The following is a 23,886-nucleotide window of genomic DNA, read 5'->3' as shown; positions in this document are numbered from 1 at the left end:
GGGTCTAAAAGCTCACTATACCCCTCGATAAATTCTTTGAGGGGTATAGTTTGCCAAATGGGGTCACCTTTGGGGGATTTCCACTGTTTTGGCCCCACAAGACCTCTTCAAACCTGACATGGTGCCTAAAATATATTCTAATAAAAAGGAGGCCCCAAAATCCACTAGGTGCTCCTTTGATTCTGTATCCTGTGCCTCTGTCCATTAGAACACTAGGGCCAAATGTGGGATATTTCTAAAAACTGTAGAATCTGGGCAATAAATATTGAGTTGCGTTTCTTGATAAAACCTTCTGTGCTACAGAAAGAAATGGAATAAAAAGGATTTTCTGAAAAAAAAATGAAATTTGTAAATTTCACATCCACTTTGCTTTAAATTGAAACGCCTAAAGGGTTAAGAAACTTTCTAAATGCTGTTTTTAATACTTTGAGGGGTCTAGTTTTTAAAATGGGGTGTTTTAAGGGGTCTTCTAATATACTTAGAAACCCTCATATGATGGGCTCAAGGCCACTACAGAACTGAACTGATTTCTTGAATATGAGAAATTGCTGCTTATGTTCTAAGCCTTGGTACGGTTTGAGCGCGCTCCATACTCGGCGGATGATGGCTGTGTTATACAGCCGACACCTCACTCCAGTGAGCTGAATCGAAGTTCACTTTGATTCCGCCCGCTTAACACCATGAATGCCGCGTTCAATCCCGACCACGGCATTTAAATTGTTAGAATCAGAGGGGCGGCCCCTCAAACACGCCATCGCGCCCCCCTCCCCCCCAGGCTGCGTGATTTGCTGGTTACAATGGTTGTTACGGCAGCCTGGGGGCCTAATGAAGGCCCCCAGGTCTGCAATCTTTGTATTTCTTTGAAGCTCTGCCTCTGGCAGGGCTTCAAAGGAGACTGTCAGTAACACAATATACTGCAATACATTAGTATTGCAGTATATCATGCAAGCGATCCAAGGATCGCTGGTTCAAGTCCCCTAGGAGGACTAGTAAAAAACAGTTAAATAAAGTTTTTTTTTATGTTCCAAAAAAAATAAAAGATTAAAAGTCAACTAAAGTACTAAATTAATGTTAAAAAAATAAAAGCTAACATAACTGGTATCGCCGCATCAATAAAAGTCCGAACTATCACAATATAGTGTTATTTAACTCGCTCCGTGAACGGCATAAAAAATATATATATATATAAGACACGCAAATGCTGTTTTTTGGTCACCTTCGCTCTCCAGAAAATTTTTATAAAAAGTGATCAAAAAGTCGCATATACCCCAAAATGGTATCGGTGAAAACTGCAGCACACCGTTCAAAAATTACTAAATTGATGGAAAAATAAAAAAGTTATGGATCTCAGAACATGGTGACACAAAACATTCTTAGTATTTTTAGAAAATATATATATATATTTTTTAAAAGTGGTAAAACATAAACCAAAACATGTAGAATAAGGTGCACATGTAGTTTTTCCCACCTGATGGACGCCGTAAAAATGAAACCCACAAAAAATGGCGTAATCACAGTTTTTTTCCTATTTCACCACACAAATATTTTTTTTCAGCTCCCCGGTACATTATGCTGTATAATAAATGGTGCCAAGAAAAACTACTACTACTTGTGCCGCAAAAAACAAGCCCTCATATGGCTATGTCGATAAAAAAAAAAAAGAGGTTATGGCTTTTGGAAGGTGGGGAGGAAAAAACGAAAATTAAAAAACACAGATTGGCTGTGTCTCCATGGGCTTAAGGGGTTAAAATAAAGTATTGCAACTAAACAGAAAAATAAAAGCATAAGGTAGCGGAGAAAACACCATTGTTGGACCTATACAGTATGTGGCAAAGTTATTAACTACATTATGCTCCATATTAAAGATCCTAATAAAAAAAGCTAGCAAATTTATGGGGTGAACATCACGGATAACAAACAAATGAATGGATGTCCAATCATAGCTGCGAACTCAAGAACTGTGCAACATGTACTATTACAATATAGCACTCCCTGATTCTTGTCTGTATAGATTAGCAATACAGTTATGGAATTAAAACATTTTTATATCCATCACATGACTGGTACCATTTAATAACGTTCAAATGCTGAATTGCTTTTGCCTTGTTTATTTGACTAGTTTTTAAGCTTGGGCTACACATGCGGCTGCGCGAATTATAAGGCTGGGTTCACACGAGCACATTAACGTCCGTAATGGACGGACGTATTTCGGCCGGAAGTCCCGGACCGAACTCAGTGCAGGGAGCCGGGCTCCTAGCATCATAGTTATGTACGACGCTAGGAGTCCCTGCCTCTCTGCAGGACTACTGTCCCGTACTGTAATCATGTTTTCAGTACGGGACAGTAGTTCCACGGAGAGGCAGGGACTCCTAGCGTCGTACATAACTACGATGCTAGGAGCCCGGCTCCCTGCACTGAGTTCGGTCCGGGACTTCCGGCCGAAATACGTCCGTCCATTACGTACGTTAATGTGCTCGTGTGAACCCAGCCTTAATGAAAATGTTGTACCTAATGATGGTATATGTGATCGCACAGAAATTCAGCCGGTATGGATTGCTGCCTACTGCCGTATCGCAACTTGCGGGTCATAACTCAACCACATTCACTACCATTAGGTGCAATGTACTAGCACAACATTGTGACCTTATGTCGTGCAACTACTGTGCACGTCTCAATGTAGCCCTAGCCTGCTGGACCTTCTAGATACAGGTGATGGAACACATGTAAACTCTGTGTGACTAAATAAGTGACTTCTACAACCAAATGGCTGGGATGATTTAGGGTAAAGCCACATGGAGCGTCCCTGACACGATTGCAACGCGGCTAACAACCGCGCCGGCACCATGTTTGGTGCGGCTGTCAAACAGCCTGTTAAAGGCCGCATGTTAACGCGGGTAAACCGACCCTTTATCTGCAAAATCGTGCGGCCATGAATTAATACACCCTTTATGGGCGCACGATTTTGCAAATTACAACAACTTACCTCCTATTCATTCTCTATGGCAGCGCCGGAAAAAGCCGAACACTGCACTCGGCTATCTCCGGCGCTCCCATAGAGAATGAATGGAGCGGCAGTGCGCATGCGCATGTCACCAGAATACCTCTTAACGAGGTATTTGTCAGCCGCTCCTACATGGTGCCGGCGCGGTTGTTGGTCGCGTTGCGACCATGTCAGGTCCACTCCGTCTGCCCGTACCCTTAGAAGTATCATACTAATTGGGGGTAATGGATTCAATAATTTTTTGTTTCATAATTGTAATGGATGCAATCACTTTGTACGCACTTGTATTCGGTTTGATATTAAAGGGGTTGTCTGGTTTATATATTAAAAAAAAACATTTTGAAATATCTCATATCAAAGAATTCAGGTTTCCACACAGATTACAGCTGACTGCTGGGGGGTCCCAAGTGTGGAACACTCTATGATCAGCTTATAATAGGGGTACCTTCTGATAAAAAAGGATTGTCTAAAGAATACAACCCCATTAAGGAGTCTTTTTGCTATTGATGATAAAAAAGGCTTTTTTAAATCCATTGGGATTCACAGTAATGCATAACAAACTCCAAGGTGGGGTATACTTACGTTTGAACTACTGCTGCAACTTGTAGTTCAATTTATAAATCTGCCATCCGCCACTACTTGCATATAGTACAGGTGTAATACTTCTTCAGACATGACTTCTGTGCTACTTTCATGCAACTTTTCTTTATCATAGGTCTTTTTGCTTAATATTTTGCTTAATATTCACATACAATACCAGACACAACCTATGGACAAAAGTGGCGCTGTTTCTAAAAATAAAAAAAAAGAGGCTCCTTTTTTCTCTCATCAAAGTATGTATAAAAATGAATGACTAAAACGTGAGTAATAAAAATGTCTATTTTTAGTTTTTAAATGACAAAAAATATAGTCCATCCGAACTAAGTAGAGCACAAAATAACACAAAATATAACCCATATTATAAAATATACCGACACTCAGTCTTTAGGATATTATCCCAGAAACATATTCATTTTGTTCTTGCCAACATGAGCAGAGTGTTATTATTCTGATGATGGATGTGGCTGTGATCTATAGAACAAAGCCGTCACCATTCATTCTCCCTGATCTAGGACAAATTGTGAGAAATGTGATGTTAATCACACAAATGAGCAGCTGTGACCTGGAAGTCAGACGCTAAGTAAAAGGGTGGAGTCAAACTTGTATTAATTCTCAGATACGCAACATATGGTCTGTGTAGAGCGTTTGGATCTAATCTGGATATCACATTTATTACAAGCTAATATGGCAAAGAAGAGAAATGGAGGAATCTATTTCATTTTATGTGTCTGGGACTGAGAGCTTTATTGAAGGATACCAAGATATAATGTCCTATAGTTACTCCTGCTGGGCTTCATGAAGATGGTAATGGCTCTGTACAACCGCTGAGTTGTCTATTGGATGCAGCAATCACCTGGGTCAGCCAGATCAGCTCTACGGCGATCACCTGGGTCAGCCAGATCAGCTCTACGGCGATCACCTGGGTCAGCCAGATCAGCTCTACGGCGATCACCTGGGTCAGCGAGATCAGCTCTACGGCGATCACCTGGGTCAGCCAGATCAGCTCTACGACGATCAACTGAGCCAGCCAGATCAGCTTTACGGTGATCGCCTGGGTCATGCAGATCAGCTCTACCGTGATCGCCTGGGTCATACAGATCAGCTATGCAGATCAACTTTACCTGTGACTAATCTCACCACAGGGCGCGGTTTTCCCCTGTAACTGGGGCTCCTACAAATGGGATCTCGCAGCCCCAACAGTATGGAACAGCACAGACGACTAAGCTTCAATACAACGGCGTACAAGAAAATTGTTTACTTCACAGTATAAATTTTTTTCACAGCCAGGCATATGCAACTGTATAGGCATTTAGTACGTCCGGCCATACATAGTGCTCAAACACAGTGTGAACTTAGCTTACACAGAAATTACACTTTTATGACTACCTTTTAATGCTACATGAAACTTTTTGAAGCTGCATTTATGTATAATTACTCAAATTGTGCAATTGACCTTTTAAATAAAAATTAAGAGTCTTTTCATGTTGTCAGTATTTACATGTGACAGATCAGGTTTCTTAGCATTGAGTGCTCTGATAGGAACATCACAGGAATGTAGATATATTGCATTAAGCATGCCTTGGATTTAATCCCGTTTAAACAGGAGAATTTTAGGTGTAATGTCTCTTCTTGTGTACAGCTATAATTTACAGATTAATTTTACAGCCGTGGCGCCCATGGCAGGAATCGGCTGCAGATAAAACAGTTATTGATTTCTTTCTTTTGCTTGAGAACATGTTAACTCCCAGAGGCATAACGAGCCAGAAATCATTAATGATAGTTCTTAATTGAGGTGTTGTAAAGCCTTCTGGTTTTGCCAGTGGCAGTTTTGTATTTTCTTTGATGCCTATAAAATTACAAGCTTGAGTTAGCGTTCAGTTATATCAGGAAACACACAATTTGCGATCCTGCTGTGATGTGGGAAGCTTGTGTTCGGTAATGATGCTGGCGGGATTTTTAGTTAAAGAGTATTTCCCTCTAAAATCATTTCCCTCTGCAGCCTTGCCCTTGTCCCTTCCTGGCTGTCCTCCTCTCACTCCCACAGCACTGTGAGTGTCTAAATAGTAACATAACATGCATATGAATACATACTGTTCAGTGTATTCATTTGTAAACGTTCCCTTCAGCGCAGACCTACTTTGCCTAGAGGTAAATACGGCCCTGCTAGGGAGATCTGCCCTTCAGGAGTCTGGAAAACAGTATGATAACTCCTGTGGGAGATGTAATGGAGGATATATCCAGTTCCAGAAACAAATAAAAGAAACAGCTGAAGAAAATGTTTCACCAACTTAACAAAAAGATTTAGATTTATTGTTGATTTTTTATTACTTTAGGGGGAATAACAACCCCTTCCATTACGTATAGTTGAGCCCGCACTTCTCAAAGCGGGAGTCGACTGTAATATACGACCGTAGCATCTAAGTGGTTGACAGAGACAAGGGGCTCTCTCTGTATCCCATGGGCTCCCCGCAAGCGATTGTTGAGTGCCAAAGGCTTGCTATGGCAACCGGAGACCTAACAATGGCCTCCTGGTTTGCCATATGCATAGGCATTGCCTAATAGGCTGCCTCAAACTGACATTTAGGCTGGGTTCACACGACCTATTTTCAGGCGTAAACGAGGCGTATTATGCCTCGATTTACGCCTGAAAATAGGGCTACAATACGTCAGCAAACATCTGCCCATTCATTTGAATGGGTTTGCCGACGTACTGTGCCGACGACCTGTAATTTACGCGTCGTCAAAAGAAGTGCAGGACACTTCTTGGGACGTTTTTGGAGCCGTTTTCTCATAGACTCTATTGAAAACAGCTCCAAAAACGGCCGAAAAAACGGCGCAAAAAACGCGCGAAAAACGTGAGTTGCTCAAAAAACGTCTGAAAATCAGGTGCTGTTTTCCCTTGAAAACAGCTCCGTATTTTCAGACGTTTTTGGCTCAGCGTGTGAACATACCCTTATACTACATTGCACTGCATGAGTGGTGCAATGTATTAAATTAGAAAATCAGGCCTTCAAGTCCCATAGTTGTACTAAAAAAATAATAGCTTTTTTTCTCACCTTGTCCCTAAACAAATTAAATAAAAAGTGATCGAAAAGTTGCATGTACCCCAAAATAGTACCAATAAAAACAGTTTGTCCCGCTAAAAAAAACAAGCACTCACACAGTTCCATCAACGGCTGATATACTCTGCAAAGCTTCTATTTGCCTCCACATTATAAATTAAAATACCAGTAAAACCCCAAACAGAACTACTACCAAGCAAAATCTGCACTCCAAAAGCCAAATGGCGCCCCTTCCAAGCCTGGCAGTGTGCCCTCACAGTAGTTTACAGATGTGTCCTCCCTTAACTTTTCTTGAACTGCCTTAAAGTGTAGCTAAACGTTCGACAAACTTCTAAAATGTCATAGTGACATCTCAGAAGTTTGGATTGGTGGGGGTCCAAGCACTGAGACGCCCACCAATCGCTAGAACGAAGCAGCTGAAGTGCTCGTGTGAGCTCTCAGCTGCTTCGTTTCTGTTCGGCTTTTTCCGGAATGCCGATGTATCAGAGTACGGGCTTATAGACTTTCTATTGAGTCCGTACACTGATACATTTATTTCCGGAAAAAGCCGAACAGACACGAAGCAGCTGAGCGCTCACACGAGCACTTCAGCTGCTTCGTTCTAGCGATTGGTGGGGGACTCCATGCTCGGACCCCCACCAATCCAAACTTCTGACATGTCACTATGACATGTCAGAAGTTTGTCCAAGGTTTAGCTACACTTTAAGTTATACAATATGCCATGATACCAATTCAATACAATCCTGCGCTATCCATAAAAAAAAACAACTATACATTAACATATACATTTCATTAATGCGGGAGTCTTTGGACGACGGATGGCCGACAGGTGGCATCCGTCACAGCTACCCAGTAAAAAAAAGTATTAGTTAAACATGTGAGTCTATGGATGACGGATGGCTGATGTATAGCATCAGTCGGAAGGATATCCATTGGGGGTATACGATTTTTACATGTTTGTTTAACATCTCATGCCATACATCTCGGGATATGTCGGGTTGAGATAAACTAAAGAAGGACACATCTGTATGACCACATATGGGGTATTACAGTACTCGGGAGAACACACTCAACTATTTATGAGGCATGTGTCTCCAATGGCACAAGCAGAGCGCAACATATGTGGCACTGAAATAGCATATACATAGAAAAAATTATATTTTCACTCTGCAACATCCATTGTACACTAATTTCTGCAAAATATCTCTAGAATCCTAATGATCACTACATTTCTAGATAAACTCCTTGAGAGGTGCAATTTGCAATATGGGGTCTTTTAGGGGGTGTTTCTTATGTATTAGCACCTCAAGGCCTCTTCAAACCATGAAATGGTACCTGATAAACATCCTAATAGAAAGGAGTCGCCAACATTCCATAGGTGCTACTTTGTTTTTGAGGTCTGTGTTTAAGTCAAGCAGCACACTAGGGACACATATGGGATATTTCTGAAAACTGCAGAATCTGGGTTATAAATATTGAGTTGTGTTTCTCTGGTAAAACCTTCTGTGTTAATGGAATAAATTGATTTCTATTGAATATCTGCAAAAAAAATGAAATGTTTAAATTTCACATTAAATTTGCTTTAATTTCCTGTGAAACACCTAAATGGTTAACAAACGCCTAAATATGGTTTTGAATACGTTGAGGGGTGCAGTTTTAAAAATTAGGTGATTTATTTGGGGCTTTTAATATATAGGACCATCAAAACCACTTCAAATTTTTGCAAATTTTGTTGAAAATTAGAAAAACTGCCAGTGAACTTATAAGCCTTTATAATGTCCTAAAAAAATTAAATAAAAAAAGTATGCTATTAGCAAAAAGACATATAGTAAATCTTATTTATTTACTAAATTGCGTTGTATCATTATACATTTTAGAAGTTGATTTCAAATTAAGGAAAATGCTAATTTTTCAAAATTTTCTTACGTTTTTCATTTCTTCCATAAATAAAGAGTAAACACATAGAGAAAAATCTACCACTTACATAAAGTACCAAAACTTAGTTTGATAAGTAAATCTCCCATTATATTCTATTTTCTCACTTACCTATAATACTTTAGTTGAGTTTCCAGCTGGTCTATATGCATCTGGAGAACAGGAAGTTTACGTGATTTTTCTTCCAAGTCCTTTACTTTACTATAACATGCCAAGACTGCTTGACGGGCATCTTCCACCCTTCTCCTCATTTCTCCCTGCTCCTTCAACAGCTGCTGATTAGATTCCTCCAAGTAAACCAGAACTTTTTGAGTATTGCTTAATTTCTCTTCCAAGTCTATTTTAACCTTGGGGACTTCCTCTATTTGTTCACCTTTGGAGCTTTGTATCACGTTGATCTCTCTCTGGACACATCTTGTTGTCACAGTGTAACTCTGAGATAAAACTCTTCTGTTAGAAGTGGTCGCAGTCATCTCCATTGGTTGTGAGGCCCCACTTCTATACAGGCCGACCTGCAAAAACATAAAACAAAAACAGCCTTGATACATATTTGTCATATAGAGGCTTGTTCACATTTGTTGTATTTAGATCTTGACTGTATTGTATACCATACCACATAACACGTTTTCAATTTGAACATGATGAACCTTTCACTTCTTTCAACCTTAGTTACTTTTTATGAGTCACGTATCAATATTGTAAAATAAAGTAATGCTTTCTTTGTAGATGCTATGAACCCTACATTATATTGCGTAGCTAATGACTTTTATTACTATCTGAAAACAATGAGACTATGCAGTAATTTAATGGAATATTATTGCAGTCTTTCCTCTAATAAAACATTTAATTAGTTCTGTGTTTTCACTTGAATTGTAGGTTACTTTTGATTATCATTTATAGTATACAACTATATTTAACATACACAAAATATTTAGCAACATTTAGTTACTTATGTTGAACTCATCTTGAGTAACATCATGGCTGTAGAGTCCACGGCGGCGGACCGTCGTTCTTACTCACCCCTCGACGGCCGCGGATATGGATCTGTGTGTGCTGGCCTGCGTCTCCTTCCTAGGAGACGCCAGAACTCACTTCTGCTCCGCTCTGCAGTCTCCCATAGGGTGCACGCGCATGCTCGTGCCAGGCCTTAAAGGGCTAGTGCGCACATGTAAAATGGTCTAATTAATCCATGATCACCCTGGACTATAAAAAGGGCTCTGCCCTTTCACTCCTTGCCTGAGCATTGTTTATATTCCTCTGTTAGTCTTGCAAATGGTCCCGTAGTTGTATCCTTTTCCCTGTGTTCCCGTGCCCTGCTACCCGTATCCTGTAACCCGTGCTGTACTTGTTCTTGTGCTATCTCTAGTGTGGAGTCGCATTGTGCTGTCTATTACGTCTGCTGTGTTATACCACATCTGGTGTCCTCCGCTACGTCTTGCATCACCTGCTGCCAAAGGTCCCATCTGTGCCTGCCGTTACTACTGTCTGGACTATCACTGGCACCCTTGTGCTTGGTCTATATATATTGACTCGGTACACTGTAGTTTGGCCAGCTGTCATCCCTGTTACGGCAGTGCGGCCCAGTGGGTCCACACATCCACAGATCGTGACAATGGCTCCTTCTTAGCTCTGACCTCATACACTCTGCATCTCCTTGTTCCAATGTTTTCCAACTTTGTAACCATGAGGGAACCCCTGACCAATTTTTCCCCTCCAGGGAACCCCTACTTCCATTCCTACCTTAAAGAAGTTTGGTTCAGAGGGAGGTAAAGCATTCTATAATTCTATATTCTGGATGAGATGTGTTTTGCCAAGCATCTTTGAGAAAATTCTAATCAGTTTGCTATGACAACAGTAAAAGTGACAGGTCTTGCTACTATGTTCTAGGGAACCCCTGACCAGTCTCCAAGGAACCCCAGGAAATCCTGGTTGGGAAGCACTGTCCTGTTCTTTAGTGTTTATCCAGAGCTAGCCTTTCTTCTTTACATTCTGGCAGATGCACTTATTACATTAGGCGTTATCATAAAAAGTTTCTCAGAACGTAGAACATTGTATTGCATTATGGGACCGTAACTAGGTGCTGACACAAGCAGCAACCAGCAGAACTCTGAATGCAGCTGTTATTGAGAATGGTTTGTAGAATCAGCCATTACAAATGTAGCCATTTGAGAGGCACAGTACCGATGCCGACTGGTCTGTACCTCACAAATCAAGTTGTTTTAGCCAACTATCTTTGTCCTTCAGGTGTTAACAAGGTGTCACAGCACATAAGTTATTAAATGTTAGTAAAATGTTGTTCCTGCTCTGCTGAAAGGACTCTAGGTCACTGTGGCTAACACTTATAGAGCCACTGTGGCTCACATTTATGGGAGAACTATCGCTGGCGCTTAGGCTATATTCACATCAGTGTTGGAAACTCTATCAAATTAGACTGGAAAAGGGGGGGCGTGGCTTAGCGGCATATGTGAGCGGACGCAGGAACCGGAGCTCCCGCTGCCGATATCCTGAAACACATCCTGTGGCTAAATTCCTCTAACAAAGACATACCTGTGCAGAGAGGGGAGAAGGAGGAGAACCTGGTGACACTATTCTGTAGAATCTGGAGGCTGTAATGACCCGTTCAAGGAAGTCTAAGGCGGCAGAGGAAAGTGAGCTGGGATTACAAGATGGCGCCGACATGTGCGTGATGGCAGAGAGCAGAGACTTGAGAGGGGCGGCGGCATCCCGACTGGAGCGCTTTGCCAGAAAGACACCCGTGAAGGCAGATGCTGGAGGAGAGATGACAGGAGGAGGGAAAAAGCAGGCAGGCTGCTCCGGGTCCAGATATGAACCGCTGCGGGCACAGGTGGACTCAGAGGAGGAGGAGGAGAATGGAGAAGATGTTGCAGGCAGCTCAGGAGGAGGGCTGGATCGAGGCCCGCACAATTCAAATAAGCCTGGGCCTACGTTGGCAGATGTTTTTTCGGCGGTAAGCCTATGTAATGCCACACTAGCTAAACTCACTTGCCAGGTGGGCGGAATAAAGGAGGATATTTCCATAATACGGCACGATCTGCAGAAGGTGTCGGAGCGTACAACAGCGGTGGAAGGTAGAGTCAGTGATGTGGAAGACAGAATGCTGCCCATGAGGAGAGATGTAAATGCGGTAGCTGTGGATGTTACTTATCTGTTATCTAAAACGGATGACCTGGAGAACCGTTTACGTCGCAATAACGTACGGATGGTGGGAATACCCGAAAAAGTGGAAGGGTCCAATCCGGATTCCTATTTCGAAAAATGGTTACTGGAGGTGTTTGGCAAGGAGTCGTTGACACCATTGTTTGCGGTGGAAAGAGCCCATAGAGTACCAACTCGCCCGGGTCCACCTGGACGGCCGCCAAGACCTGTGCTGGTAAAGCTGCTTCATTATAAGGACAGAGATTTAATTCTTCGCCAGGCCCGGGAAAAGCAGGATATACGGGTGAATGGTGTGAAAGTGTCATTTTACCCGGATTTTTCTGTAGAGGTCCAGAAAAGAAGGATGCAATTTCTGGATATCAAACGACGACTGAGGGATCTGCGTGTTCAATACTCCATGTTGTACCCGGCGAAACTTCGAGTTGCGGCGCTGGGATCTGTACAATTTTTTGAGAACTCAAAAGATGCGTTAAGATGGCTGGACAGTCACGAGGATCGCCTTCGTCAGAATCGAGAGGAAGTTGCTGCGTGATTATCAGGTGGATGGTTGAAGAGGGGACTCTGCTTACTATGAAAAAGGAGGATGCGCCGCACAGGGGAATAAGGCATTGTTTTTTCTGCATTTTATTTACTGTTCTAATTTGGGGCTGCAGCCTCTATGTTTATAATGCTGAAGGAAAGACAGAGATGTCAGGTTAATTGAAGATGTTGGAGTCACTAAAATACTATATATCTATGGTAGTAAGGTGGCGGGAGGTTTGTGGTTCTCAGGTTTATATTGTGGGAAAAGATGTGTTTCTGCAGTGTAAATGGGAAGCTGAACAGTCACATTGGTGGAGTTTTCTTCATCAGCCCGGGCCCTCTTTGGAGGGTAAGTTTCTGGAATGTTGGGCGGGCTAGGGAGGGGGGTGGAGGGAGGAGAATGTTTTGGAGGGAAAGGGAGTTGGAAATGCAGTACGCTCTGATTGGCACTGGATTCAAGGGTAATGGCCTCTGTCAGATAAAAAAAATGGATAGATGGGGGGTAGGGTAAATCTTTTGTCCTGGAATGTGAGAGGTATGGGAGAGGCAACAAAACGGCGAGCTATATTTGACTTTCTGAAAGGGCAGTCTGCTGGAGTGATGGGACTACAGGAAACGCATCTTACCGCTGATACTGTGCAGCAGGCACATAGGGTGTGGATTAGACACAGCTTTCACTCCTATCATTCCACATATTCAAGGGGGGTTAGTCTCCTGGTTCATAGGGATGTACCTTTTTGCTGTTTGGCTTCCTTTAAAGATGGAGAGGGCAGATATGTAGGGGTACATTGTAAGTTGTTTAATTGGGAATGTATAATAGTGGTACTGTATGTGCCTCCCCCATACTCGGTGGTTCCAATAAGAGAAGTGTTGGAAAGGCTGGCTAGTTGGCCGATGGTCCCGACTATACTTATGGGAGACTTCAACAATGTAATGGATATAAGACGTGATAAATTTCCAAAAGGGGGGGGGGGGTAGGTGAGGCTGTTCTGACGCGGTTTGGGAAGTACATGATAGAGGTGGGGTACACGGATATTTGGCGGGCAAAGTGGCCCTCTACTACGCAATATTCTTGTGTGTCATCTACATATGGATCGTTGTCTAGAATAGATTTGATGTTTAGTAACGGGTTAGGGATTGAGTGTGTGGAAGGGGTGGAATATCTGCCAAGGTCACTGTCTGATCACTCCCCAATGATATTGAAAGTTCGAACTAGTCCGCAGATAGGGGGGCTAAGACTGCATTGGAGGCTAAATCCGTTCTGGATACGACTAGTGGGGGAGGAGATAATAACTGCGAGCTTGCAGGAGTACTTTGAGTTTAATAAAGGTACGGTACCTATAGATATCTTATGGGATGCTATGAAGGCGAATATCAGGGGGGTGTATATCCGGGAAATCACGACCATTAAAAATAGATCACGACAGGTGGGAAAACATCTACTGGAAAGGGTGACATTATCCGAGGAGACTTATGTAGCTAATAATACAGCAGAAACGAAGGCCCAGTGGAAGGTAGCCCTAAAATTACTAAAGGAACATCAACTGGAACAGGCAGCTAATAAAAGGTTGTTTTTGCAGCAAAAATATTATGAGGAGGGGGAAATGACGGGCAGACTGTTGGCAAATATGGCTAGGCCTCAGCGGGAGGGTGCGTTCATCCACCAATTGCAGGATAAAGAGGGGACACTGGTTGGAGAAACAGGGGACATACTGGATGTGTTGAAGTCCTTCTATACCGAGCTGTATCGTACGAGGGTAGATTATCCGGAAGATCTATTGACAGACTATCTAGAGGAAATGGAGTGGGTTACCTTAGGGGAGGAGGAGAGAGAGTGGCTGGAAGAGCCAATTACATTGGAGGAATTGCAGGAAGCAGTGAGTTCTATGGCAAATGAAAAGGCTCCAGGCATGGATGGTATACCTACAGAGATGTACAAAACATATGGGGGGGAGCTTCTGCCAGAGTTATTAGAGGTGTTCCAAGATAGTTTTGCCAGGGGACGACTGCCACAGACTATGTATGAAGCGGCAATAGTAGTCATTCCTAAAGAGGGGAAGGATCGAGCACAGCCGGATTCTTATAGACCAATATCCCTGCTGTCTGCAGATGTAAAAATTTTGGCAAAGGTTCTGGCTAATAGGCTGACAAGAGTGGTGACTAAGATAGTGGGCCCGGATCAGTCGGGATTTATGCCATCAAGATCTACAGCAGTTAATCTAAGAAGATTATTCTTGAATTTGCAGACAGAGGCTGCAGATACACAGGGTAGAGCAGTGTTGTCCTTAGACGCGGCTAAGGCATTTGATAGTGTGGAGTGGGGGTATCTGTGGGCTGTTTTGGAGCGGTTCGGATTTGGGAATAATTTTATAACATGGGTAAAATTGCTGTATAAGGAACCGGTGGCTAGGATTCGAGCCAATGGGCGGATGTCAGATTCCTTTAGACTAGAGAGGGGGACGCGTCAGGGATGTCCACTTTCCCCGCTATTATTCGCTCTAGCGATCGAACCTCTGGCAAATGTGGTAAGGCAACATCCGGGTATAGAAGGGTTTCGATGTGGGGAGCTGGAGGAACGCATAGCATTATATGCGGATGATATTTTACTATTCCTGGGAGAGATAGTTCGGTCACTGCCGTTGATAATGACCATATTGGAACGGTTTGGCAAATTTTCAGGGCTTCAAATTAATTGGAGTAAGTCGACATTGCTGCCACTCAAACCATTGGAGGTGCCACTGGTGGTGGGGGGAATTGCTGTACCTTGTGTTAAGGAATTTAAATATCTGGGGATTAAGGTCTCGGGGAGGGTGCAGGATTTTGTTGCGCTGAATGTGAAACCATTATTGGACAAACTAAAAGATAAGACCAGAATATGGCTTGGACTACCACTTTCAGCGTTAGGAAGAGCAAACCTGATTAAAATGATTCTGATGCCTCAGGTTCTTTATGTGATGCATAATGCCCCAGTGTGGTTGCCTAAATATTGGTTCAGGAGAATACATAATCTGTTTAGGGACTTAGTGTGGAAAAGGGGGATCCCCAGGATTAAATTGGAAAAATTACAATTACCAACGGAAAAGGGAGGATTAGCTATTCCAAATGCGTGGATATATTACTTAGCAGCCCAAGCACAACATTTTAAAGGTTGGAAGAATAGGGAAGAGTGGGACTCTAGTGGGAAACTGGTGCATCATTTGAGTCGGGGCGAGGATATACTAGAGGCAATGGAGTCTCATAAACTGAGGAGGGAGGCGAAAGGGAAACCGACTTTGCTATTGATACATAGGGTCTGGTGGGAATGCAAAAAAATACTGGGCGTTACTGGGTGCTCCAATTATATGCCTCTATGGGATAATCCATACTTATGGGAATTCCATATCTTGGACGGCTTTCAGGAGTGGGAACAAGCTGGGGTCAGATATGTATACCAGGTATATGAGGGGGGAAGTCTCAAATTGTTCTCACAGTTACAGGAGGAGTTCGGACTCCCACATCGGATGTTTTATCAATACCTCCAGTTGCGGCATGCGGCGCAGGCCCAGGGTAGATTGGTGGACTTGGGCTGCTCTACTATGGGAGTGATGGAACAGGTATTGGGAGCAAAAGACACTAAAGGGATTATTTCTGTGATCTATGGTACATTACTTTCCAAATTCCTTGGAGATCCGATGGGGGTGATCAGATGCAAATGGGAAGAGGATGTGGGGAATATAACTGATGATGAGTGGGAGGAGATACTGGAATCGCCCAAAATGCTCTCCATTAATGTAGCACACAGGAGGTCACAACTTTTTCTCCTACATAGAGTGTACAGGACGCCTAAGGTGTTAATGCAAATGAGACTCAGACCAACGCAGGAGTGTCCCAGGTGTTCGTTTGAGGGGGCAGACATAAAGCATATGTTCTGGAGTTGTCCGAAGCTGAATGATTACTGGAAGGAGGTTGGAGGTATGGTAGAGAGGGTATTTGGGAGAGTTTTTCCGTTGGAGCCTAAGATTTATGTGTTGGGCTGCATGGGGGAGGAGGGAGGAGATGGAGCTGAATTACTGGCCATAAAAAAGGTTTTGTATCATGCTAGGAAACTAATAGCAAAATATTGGTTGAATGCGGATCCCCCGGAGGTGTCTGAGCTAGTGGAATACGTTAATCACACGGTGGCATTGGAACATCGGATATACCTAAAACGTGGGGCAATACACAAATACGATAAGCAATGGGGAAAATGGGAACACAATTATGGCACTGCAGGGAGGTAGAATACACCTTAAGGTGGAATGATCAGGAGGCAAGTATGGATATATCAGTAGGAGGCAGGAGAGAGAATGGTTATATGAGTCAGGTAAAGGAGGAGGTACTGCGGGGGGGGGGGGGAGTTGGGATGGAGGGAAGTTGGAGTTATGATACATATAACTGTATATGTTGTACAAAACTGAAAATGTATTGACGGTTGGAACCAAGTTAATGTAAATGAGATGTATGATATATGTTGTATTATCAATAAAAACTGGTTTGATTTAAAAAAAAAAAAAATTAGACTGGAAAATAGTGATGCAGCACTGCGTTGTGGCTTCTGTTATAAACTAAAGCCATGATGCAGGTGTGAACAGAGACTTATGGAGACAGTTGCTGAAACCTAAAGGTGCTCTATCTGGAATTTATGGGACACTATGGCTGGCACAAAAGCTGTCTTCATAATAGAGGCAATATGACTGTCAGTATTATAGAAACACAGAGACTAAAATATATGCAGCTAAATCACCAAGCTTTCCTATATTTGATGTGATTGGAATGCTTGTCAGGAAAGCAGCATACACTAATAAATATTTTGTATCACAAGAAATATTGTATCACCCCACAATAGTATAACATACCAGTTACCATTAACCAGTACTTCCGTTCAATTAAATGGGGATGTGTCGCAGTTCCCTGTGAAGGAGCTGCATTCTGGTGATTGGAGAAGTTTCCAGCAGTCGGACCCCCGCAATCTAACAGCGGGGAAGCCTCTTTATCTATCTACACTGTAACATCTGGCCACTGCTGTAAATCGCTATGTGTGAATGTACGCTTAGAGATCTATGTCCTGAGAGATCCATGGCATTTGATAGCTATGTAAACCAACACCGTTTAAGTCCCTGTGATCTACTTTTAGGGACAGAATTCAAAAGCTACATTTAGGGTCATGTTCCATTGTAAACATACACTGTATATAACGACAGATATGTTGTAATAGCTGTCCATTCTGCACATGTTCTGTAATGCACATGTGTGGTTTGATTTTGCATATGTTTACTTTTATCTTTGCATTTTCTGTCTCTCCCTCCATATGGAGAACACTTTTAAGCTCTCACAATGTCAGAATTGTGACTGTGAGTAATAGTCTTTTGCTGTAAGGAGCCAGTATTCCGGTATATAATCTGTACCATATGGAATACAATTTCCCTACATTTTATGCATCTGACCCTAAAACTGGCAAATACGGCTTTATAAAGCAGAAATCATTCGGAGCCGTCTGTCTATTCATTCCAGATGTCAGAAGATAGGGATCTGCCTGTAAGAAGCGCTACCAGGGCACAAGGTTAAGTCAGAGTGGTATCTGCCAACACAATCTGAAATCAGATAACTTTATCTTATAACCTCACCAGCTAAACTATAAATTATATTTAATATACAACCATATAATGTAATATGCAATAACTGCACAACGAAGGAGCTTATGCCAGACAGAAACATGATACTACTGGGCCCCAGTGCAAAATCTGTATCAGGGCTCCCAGGGCAGGACATTATTTATAGTACCGATGTCCTGTTATGGGACAAAAAGCCTTTTGGGCTCCCTTGGGCTCCAATGCCCATGTGTACCTGCATCCTCTGTACCCCCTTATAGTTGCGATACTGGATCCAGGGGAAGGATCAACCATATGGTACAATTGCTGTGAATACAACAATATCTACAAGTTCATTGTTTTCTGCAAAACAAAGTTCAATTGATTTTAAGAGATTTTCTTAGACCACATTTTTTAATTGCTAAAGGAAGTAGCGAAATAAGAAAAAAATGTACTTGCAATATACAAGCTATTGAAAATCTGTCCCTGCTGCCAAAAAGACACATTCAAATCGAAAACGTTTCTGTAAACTTTAACCGTAAGACTAGGGCTACACAATATTTTTGGTTGTGCAAAAGTCACGCAACAATATAGTTGCGTGGCTGAAGCTTCCATACAAAAACATTGAGTGGTACAATATGTACAAAATCAAGCTGCAGAAACCTCCGATCGAACCAAAGTTGCAACTGACTGAATATAGTGCTCTCCTGGGTGACCATAAGTGAGGAGTTTACTTTTGCATAGATGTGGTGCCCTGACTGAATATTCTCCTCTCTGTGTTTTGAGTGGTGTTTGATGCGGGACTTAATGTATCCTTGCATGATATTGTGTTTAACAGTTTTTGTCTTCATTCTGTAAAACGTTGACATGTTACTTTCAAATTGGTGGACTGATGTCCTGCGCCTTTGTAACCACATTTTCCTTAAATTTTTCTAATAATTCCTAATAAAGACAGAATTTTGAAAAAAGTTGCAACTGATTACAACTATAGTACAACAGACACGTGTAATGTTGCGCCACCTACCAATAAAACTGTAATTACACTTTAACATTCAGTATTCATTGTATACAGATGAGTCCAGATAAACCTTGTTATGATATGTCTCTCTTGCAGACATCCAGGAGAGGCCTGAGTGTCCCGAAAGAGTTTATTTAAATGGCATCTTGTGTGCTATAAAATAAAAAAATGTAACCTTCCCTTAAAGGTGAGGATGATTTTTAACATTAGAAGGGGTACCCTGTTGATATCCGATTAGGCACCAGAAGTTTTAAATAATGTACAAAGTGTTATTTAACTTATTTTTAACACTTAAAATGATAATTCTCTGTGCACGTATCACAACTCGTATATTTAGAGCCAAGGACAGGATTGGCTCTTGTCCAGTTAGATCAGGAAAGCCTTTCCCAAAGCTAGATTTGGCAAAGGCTTTCCTGTTCCTGATCCCATAGGAAAGGATCCAATCGCATCCACAATACTGCTGTGTGCACAGAGCTTAACATTTTTTTCCATGAAAGAACCATTGTGAAAATTGTAAGTGCTTGAAGAAAAAGCCCAAATTCTGATCATACAGTAACATTTTGGCCTAACTTGCCTCACAGATGAGTGCCACACAGGGTTAGACTGGCCCACCTGAGACTCTTCTTCTGTAAAGTTAATGGGGCTCTGCTACAACATGACCCATGAGGTCGAACAGAAGACAACCCCTTCTTGAGGTCAATATTTAGGGCTAATTTATGGTGCACTCACACGTGGAATACTTGCTTTGTATTTCCACAGTGTAAAAATATGGAAGGAAAACTACAATATATGCCTATGGGAAAAACATTCTGCAACTCGGACAGATTTCTCCAGTTATTGTGTTTCTGAATATTTTTCCCATAGGCTTACACTGTAAAGTTTCTGCAGCGTATGCTTCTGCTGCGGAAATACAAAGCAAGTATGACTGTATCCTTACAAATACTTACTAAATACCTCTTAGTTCTTACTGATGACATGGCCGGTGTGTGCAAAGCCAACGTAATTGTAAGCGCTTGAAGAAATATGAGCTCAAATTATGATCATACAATAACTTTTTGACGCACTGGGTTGGACTGGCCCACCTAAGGATCTTCTTCTGTAAAGTTAATGGGGCTCTTCTACAACATGACCCATGAGGTTGAACAAAAGACAACCCCTTCTTAAGCTCAAATTTTGGGGCTAACTTAGGGTGCACTCACACATGGCGTACTAGCTTTGTATTTCCGCAGTGTGAACTACAATGTACACCTACAGCAAAAATATTCTGCAACTCAGACAGATTTCTCTAGTTCTTGCGTTGCTAAATATTTTTCCCATAGGCATACATTGTAAAGTTTTCTGCAGCGTATGTTTACACTGCGGAAATACAAAGCTAGTACGACTGCACCCTTACAAATACAATTCCCCTTTTAGTTCTTACTAATGACATGGCCGATGTGTGCAATGCCAACAGCAGGGTTTATGATGGCATTTGCCCTATATTACTGGAGGGACAATCCAGCAAACAGTAGCCAATCTTCATTCATCCAGCAATAACTATTTCCATAGAGATCAATAGAAAAAAAATGAAAGTAGAAGATTGCAAGGTGTATTGGCTCCTGGGATAGTGAGTGCCACCCCCAATCCTGCTTAGAAAGTGTAAAAAGCCAGTGGGGTTAAAACGTGGGTAAAGCAATAGCACATAATGTGGCACACACCCCAAAATACTTTTCAAAGGGTCAAATAAGAGCTGTAACCTTATTGGCTGCAATGGCCGGTGTTTACACCCCGCTCTCCTAAATATCCTCACTTGAAGTAATTCAGATCCCTGGCACTTACTTGCAATGCCAGGCAGCGGGCATCACTGCTCTGCAGCGCCCCCGTCAGATCCTCCTGCAGTTGTCGGAGATGCTGGTTCTCACCCTGCAGTCTCCGGAGTTCATCTTCACCCGCAGACCGTGCCCTACTTCTTGTCATCTGCGGGCTTCTCAGCCGGATCTCATCCCGGATCTGTTCTCTCTCCCGACCCACGGGCAACCTGGTAGCGCCGGTTCTAGAGCTGAAGTACCCGCACAGCCTGGCATGGAACTGTCTAAAGCTGAGCCGCTCCGGGAGATCATCCAGCAACTCCTCACACTCCTCTATGCCGGGCTCCAGCCCCAGTACCCTGCAAAGAGTCCGGAATTCATCCCTGCAGATGGTGCCCTGTGCCTGCCAGTCCAGGTGATGGAAGACCTCCTGCAGGTACTGATCCAAACCGGTGGCTAGAACGATGATCTCATTATCCAGCCCGTGGTCCAGCCCGTAGTTATGGGCCAGGGCACTTACCAGCCACTGGGTCCTGCGAGCTGGCCGCAGTGGGCTACACTGGTCCCCCAGGGGCTCCATGTTCAGCTCAGAGGCTCCTGGGCATTCTCTGTGGGTACCTGCTGGATCCACGGTTACCTGGTGAAGATTATTTCTTCTGGGCAACTTTTCAAAAACTTTCATAAACTTTATCAGTCTTCAAGAACTTTTCTGCGCCTTGATGTGTGTGAGCTGTCACTTGTAGACGGGTTGTAGTCAGTGTAAGTCCTTTGTTATATGCTGTATTGTTGGGTTGTGTGATGGTGTATGAGTCCCATGTGTGGTGTGCACAGTCCCTACAAGTGTCGGTGGAGAGCTGTGCTCTGTATGTCTGTCCTTTGAGGCTGTAGCTGAACAAGCTACCTCCCTGCGATCCTCTAGTATTATCCCTGGTACCTCCCTTGTAGGAGGAGGGTTCACACAAGACATCTCTGGTCAGTGTTCTGTTCTGCTCCTCATTCCTGACACATTCTTATTGTATATTAATAAAGTTCCTTCTTGCTGTTGAGTTTGTCTTTATTTCACCAATTGTTCAAAAGTCAATTTATGTTGTAGTCCAGATTCTCAGAAGAGTTTAGAGTTGTAATGAAGCTCCTGTGCACCCTCTGTAACAGGACCCCCGCCCCCTCCAAGTACTACTCTGCATCACTATAGTTATTATGACCCTCTAAGTGATATAAGTGCAGCTGAGAGTCCTATCACTATTGTGCCAAAATATTGCAACAAAACTGCATGTGTGTGGTTCTTGCTGTGTTGAGTGATCTCCTCTTTTATCATACAACGTGTCTGATAATACATGAAGAAGGGAGAAAAAAACCACATTGGGACATATTTACTACATTTTAAACCAGGCAGTCAGACGATGCACCAAATTTATAACGGGTGCAGGCTGTATGATAAATTTGATCCATCTAGCTAGACTTGCTAGGCACTTTTCGTCACAATTGACTTGGCTTAATTTGCGACAGAATTTTAAGCCATATCTTTGGCGCCTTTTAAGACATGCCCCCTTTCTTTTTCAAAACTTGTTTTAAAGGGTAACAAACTTTAAAAAAACTTTTGACATATTATAGAAACATGTCAGAAGTTTTGATCAGTGGGGGTCCGAGCACGAAGACCCCCAACAATCGCTAAAACGAAGCGGCAGAAGCGCTCGTGTGAGCGCTATGTGGCTATGTTTCTGATCAGCTTTCCTCCGAGCGGTGTACATGCTTAATAGAAAGTCTATGGTCCTCACACCGCTCGTCTCAGGAAAGCCGATCAGAAACAAGGCAGCACAGCGCTCACCTGAGAACTTCTGCAGTATCGTTTTAGCGATCGGTGGGGGTCTCAGTGCTCGTTCCCCACCGATCAAAACTGCTAACATGTTACTATGACATGTCAAAAGTTTTTAAAACGTTAAGTTACTTTTTAAGTGTCTAGAGAGGTGCAAATTTATACTGTACATTCTCATTGATAACTCACCTCTGTCTGCTACGTAAGTGAAAAAAAACAACTTAATGCAGCTATAAATATTTTTTTCAAAATATTGGCTAGTGCGTTTTGGCACAAACTGGGCTTCATAATTACTTTTTAAAATATTTAATGTTTAAAAGCTGCCGGTGGCTACTCATTTTTCCAAAAGCTGGGAGGGAAATGTGAAGTTCTGCAGCGGGCATTCAAATCAAGGAATGACCGTATAATGCATGGCTTTGTGGAGTCAGAGCAATAGCCATTATTTTCTCAACATTCTGGCTAATAGAGAGTATGGACAGGGGCTGCACAATTTCTACTTGCTCACTGTGAATCGTCGACACACATATAGCGGCAATTCACAGGTATTGCACCCATCTTCGCCCATTGAAGTGAATAGGAGAAAAGGCTGCAAAACCTGTGAATCGCCTCTACATCCGTGTTGAAGATTCACAGTGAGCAAGTAGAAATGAAGGGGAAGCAGTGCTCGTACAAGTGCTGCACCCCCTTCAAGACAGCTGATCGGCGGGGATCTGGGGAGTCGGATCCTGACCCATGGATAGGCCATCTATTTTTGGAGACTGGAAACCCCTTTAATGCATCTTTAGAATAGAATGCACTGATTTGATGACAATGCTGGTTCCTCTTGAGCAAGTGGCAGGGAATTAAAATTTCCCATTCAGCCTTGCATGTTATTATTGGATAAATGGAGAGAATCCAATAATAACAAAATTATAATAGGGAATTGCAGACTGGCTGAAATACATCACCCTTCCTGTTGCTAACTGAAAGTTTCCTGCTGCTTTCACACTTTTATTTCTGTATTTTGACCCTTAAAGGGAATGTGTCGCTAGAAAAATCTATTAATTTATTTTTTTAGTTAAACTGTTAGTATATAAATGATTACACATTGTTCTAATTTTTTACATTTTTTCACAAGTCAGGAAATATTATAAATTAGGTTCTAATTTATAACATTTCCATGTGCTGGTCACTAGAGGGAGCAATTCCCAAAATTGCAGCATTGGCATGTGGCAAAGCAACCTCATTGCTTTATGCTGCAAAATTGGAGTAGACACACTCGCTCTAGTGTGCTCAAACAATCCCCCCTCCTAGTGCCAGGAGAAAGGAGGGGATTGAATGTTCAAACCTCCTACACTGTGTGCCGCCATTTTTTGAGCGAATGCA

At 42.5% G+C, this 23,886-nt stretch overlaps 1 protein-coding gene across 1 annotated transcript in view; it reads right to left on the bottom strand.

Annotated features, from left to right (window-relative positions):
• The window catches only part of EFCC1 (EF-hand and coiled-coil domain containing 1), a 103,257-nt gene extending 81,642 nt beyond the window's left edge, over positions 1 to 21,615 (bottom strand). The window contains exons 1-2 of the mRNA XM_075833828.1: positions 20,740 to 21,615; positions 8,710 to 9,110 (exon numbers count right to left, since the gene is read on the bottom strand). Coding sequence (XP_075689943.1) covers positions 8,710 to 9,110; positions 20,740 to 21,390 — 1,052 coding nt within the window. The 5' untranslated portion in view covers positions 21,391 to 21,615. The remainder of the gene's footprint in view (positions 1 to 8,709; positions 9,111 to 20,739) is intronic.
• Positions 21,616 to 23,886: the final 2,271 nt, after the last annotated feature.

This window comes from Rhinoderma darwinii, chromosome 7 (assembly GCF_050947455.1).
Source record: "Rhinoderma darwinii isolate aRhiDar2 chromosome 7, aRhiDar2.hap1, whole genome shotgun sequence".
Lineage (NCBI taxonomy): Eukaryota > Metazoa > Chordata > Amphibia > Anura > Rhinodermatidae > Rhinoderma > Rhinoderma darwinii.
This window is presented reverse-complemented; position numbering and strand designations above follow the sequence as displayed.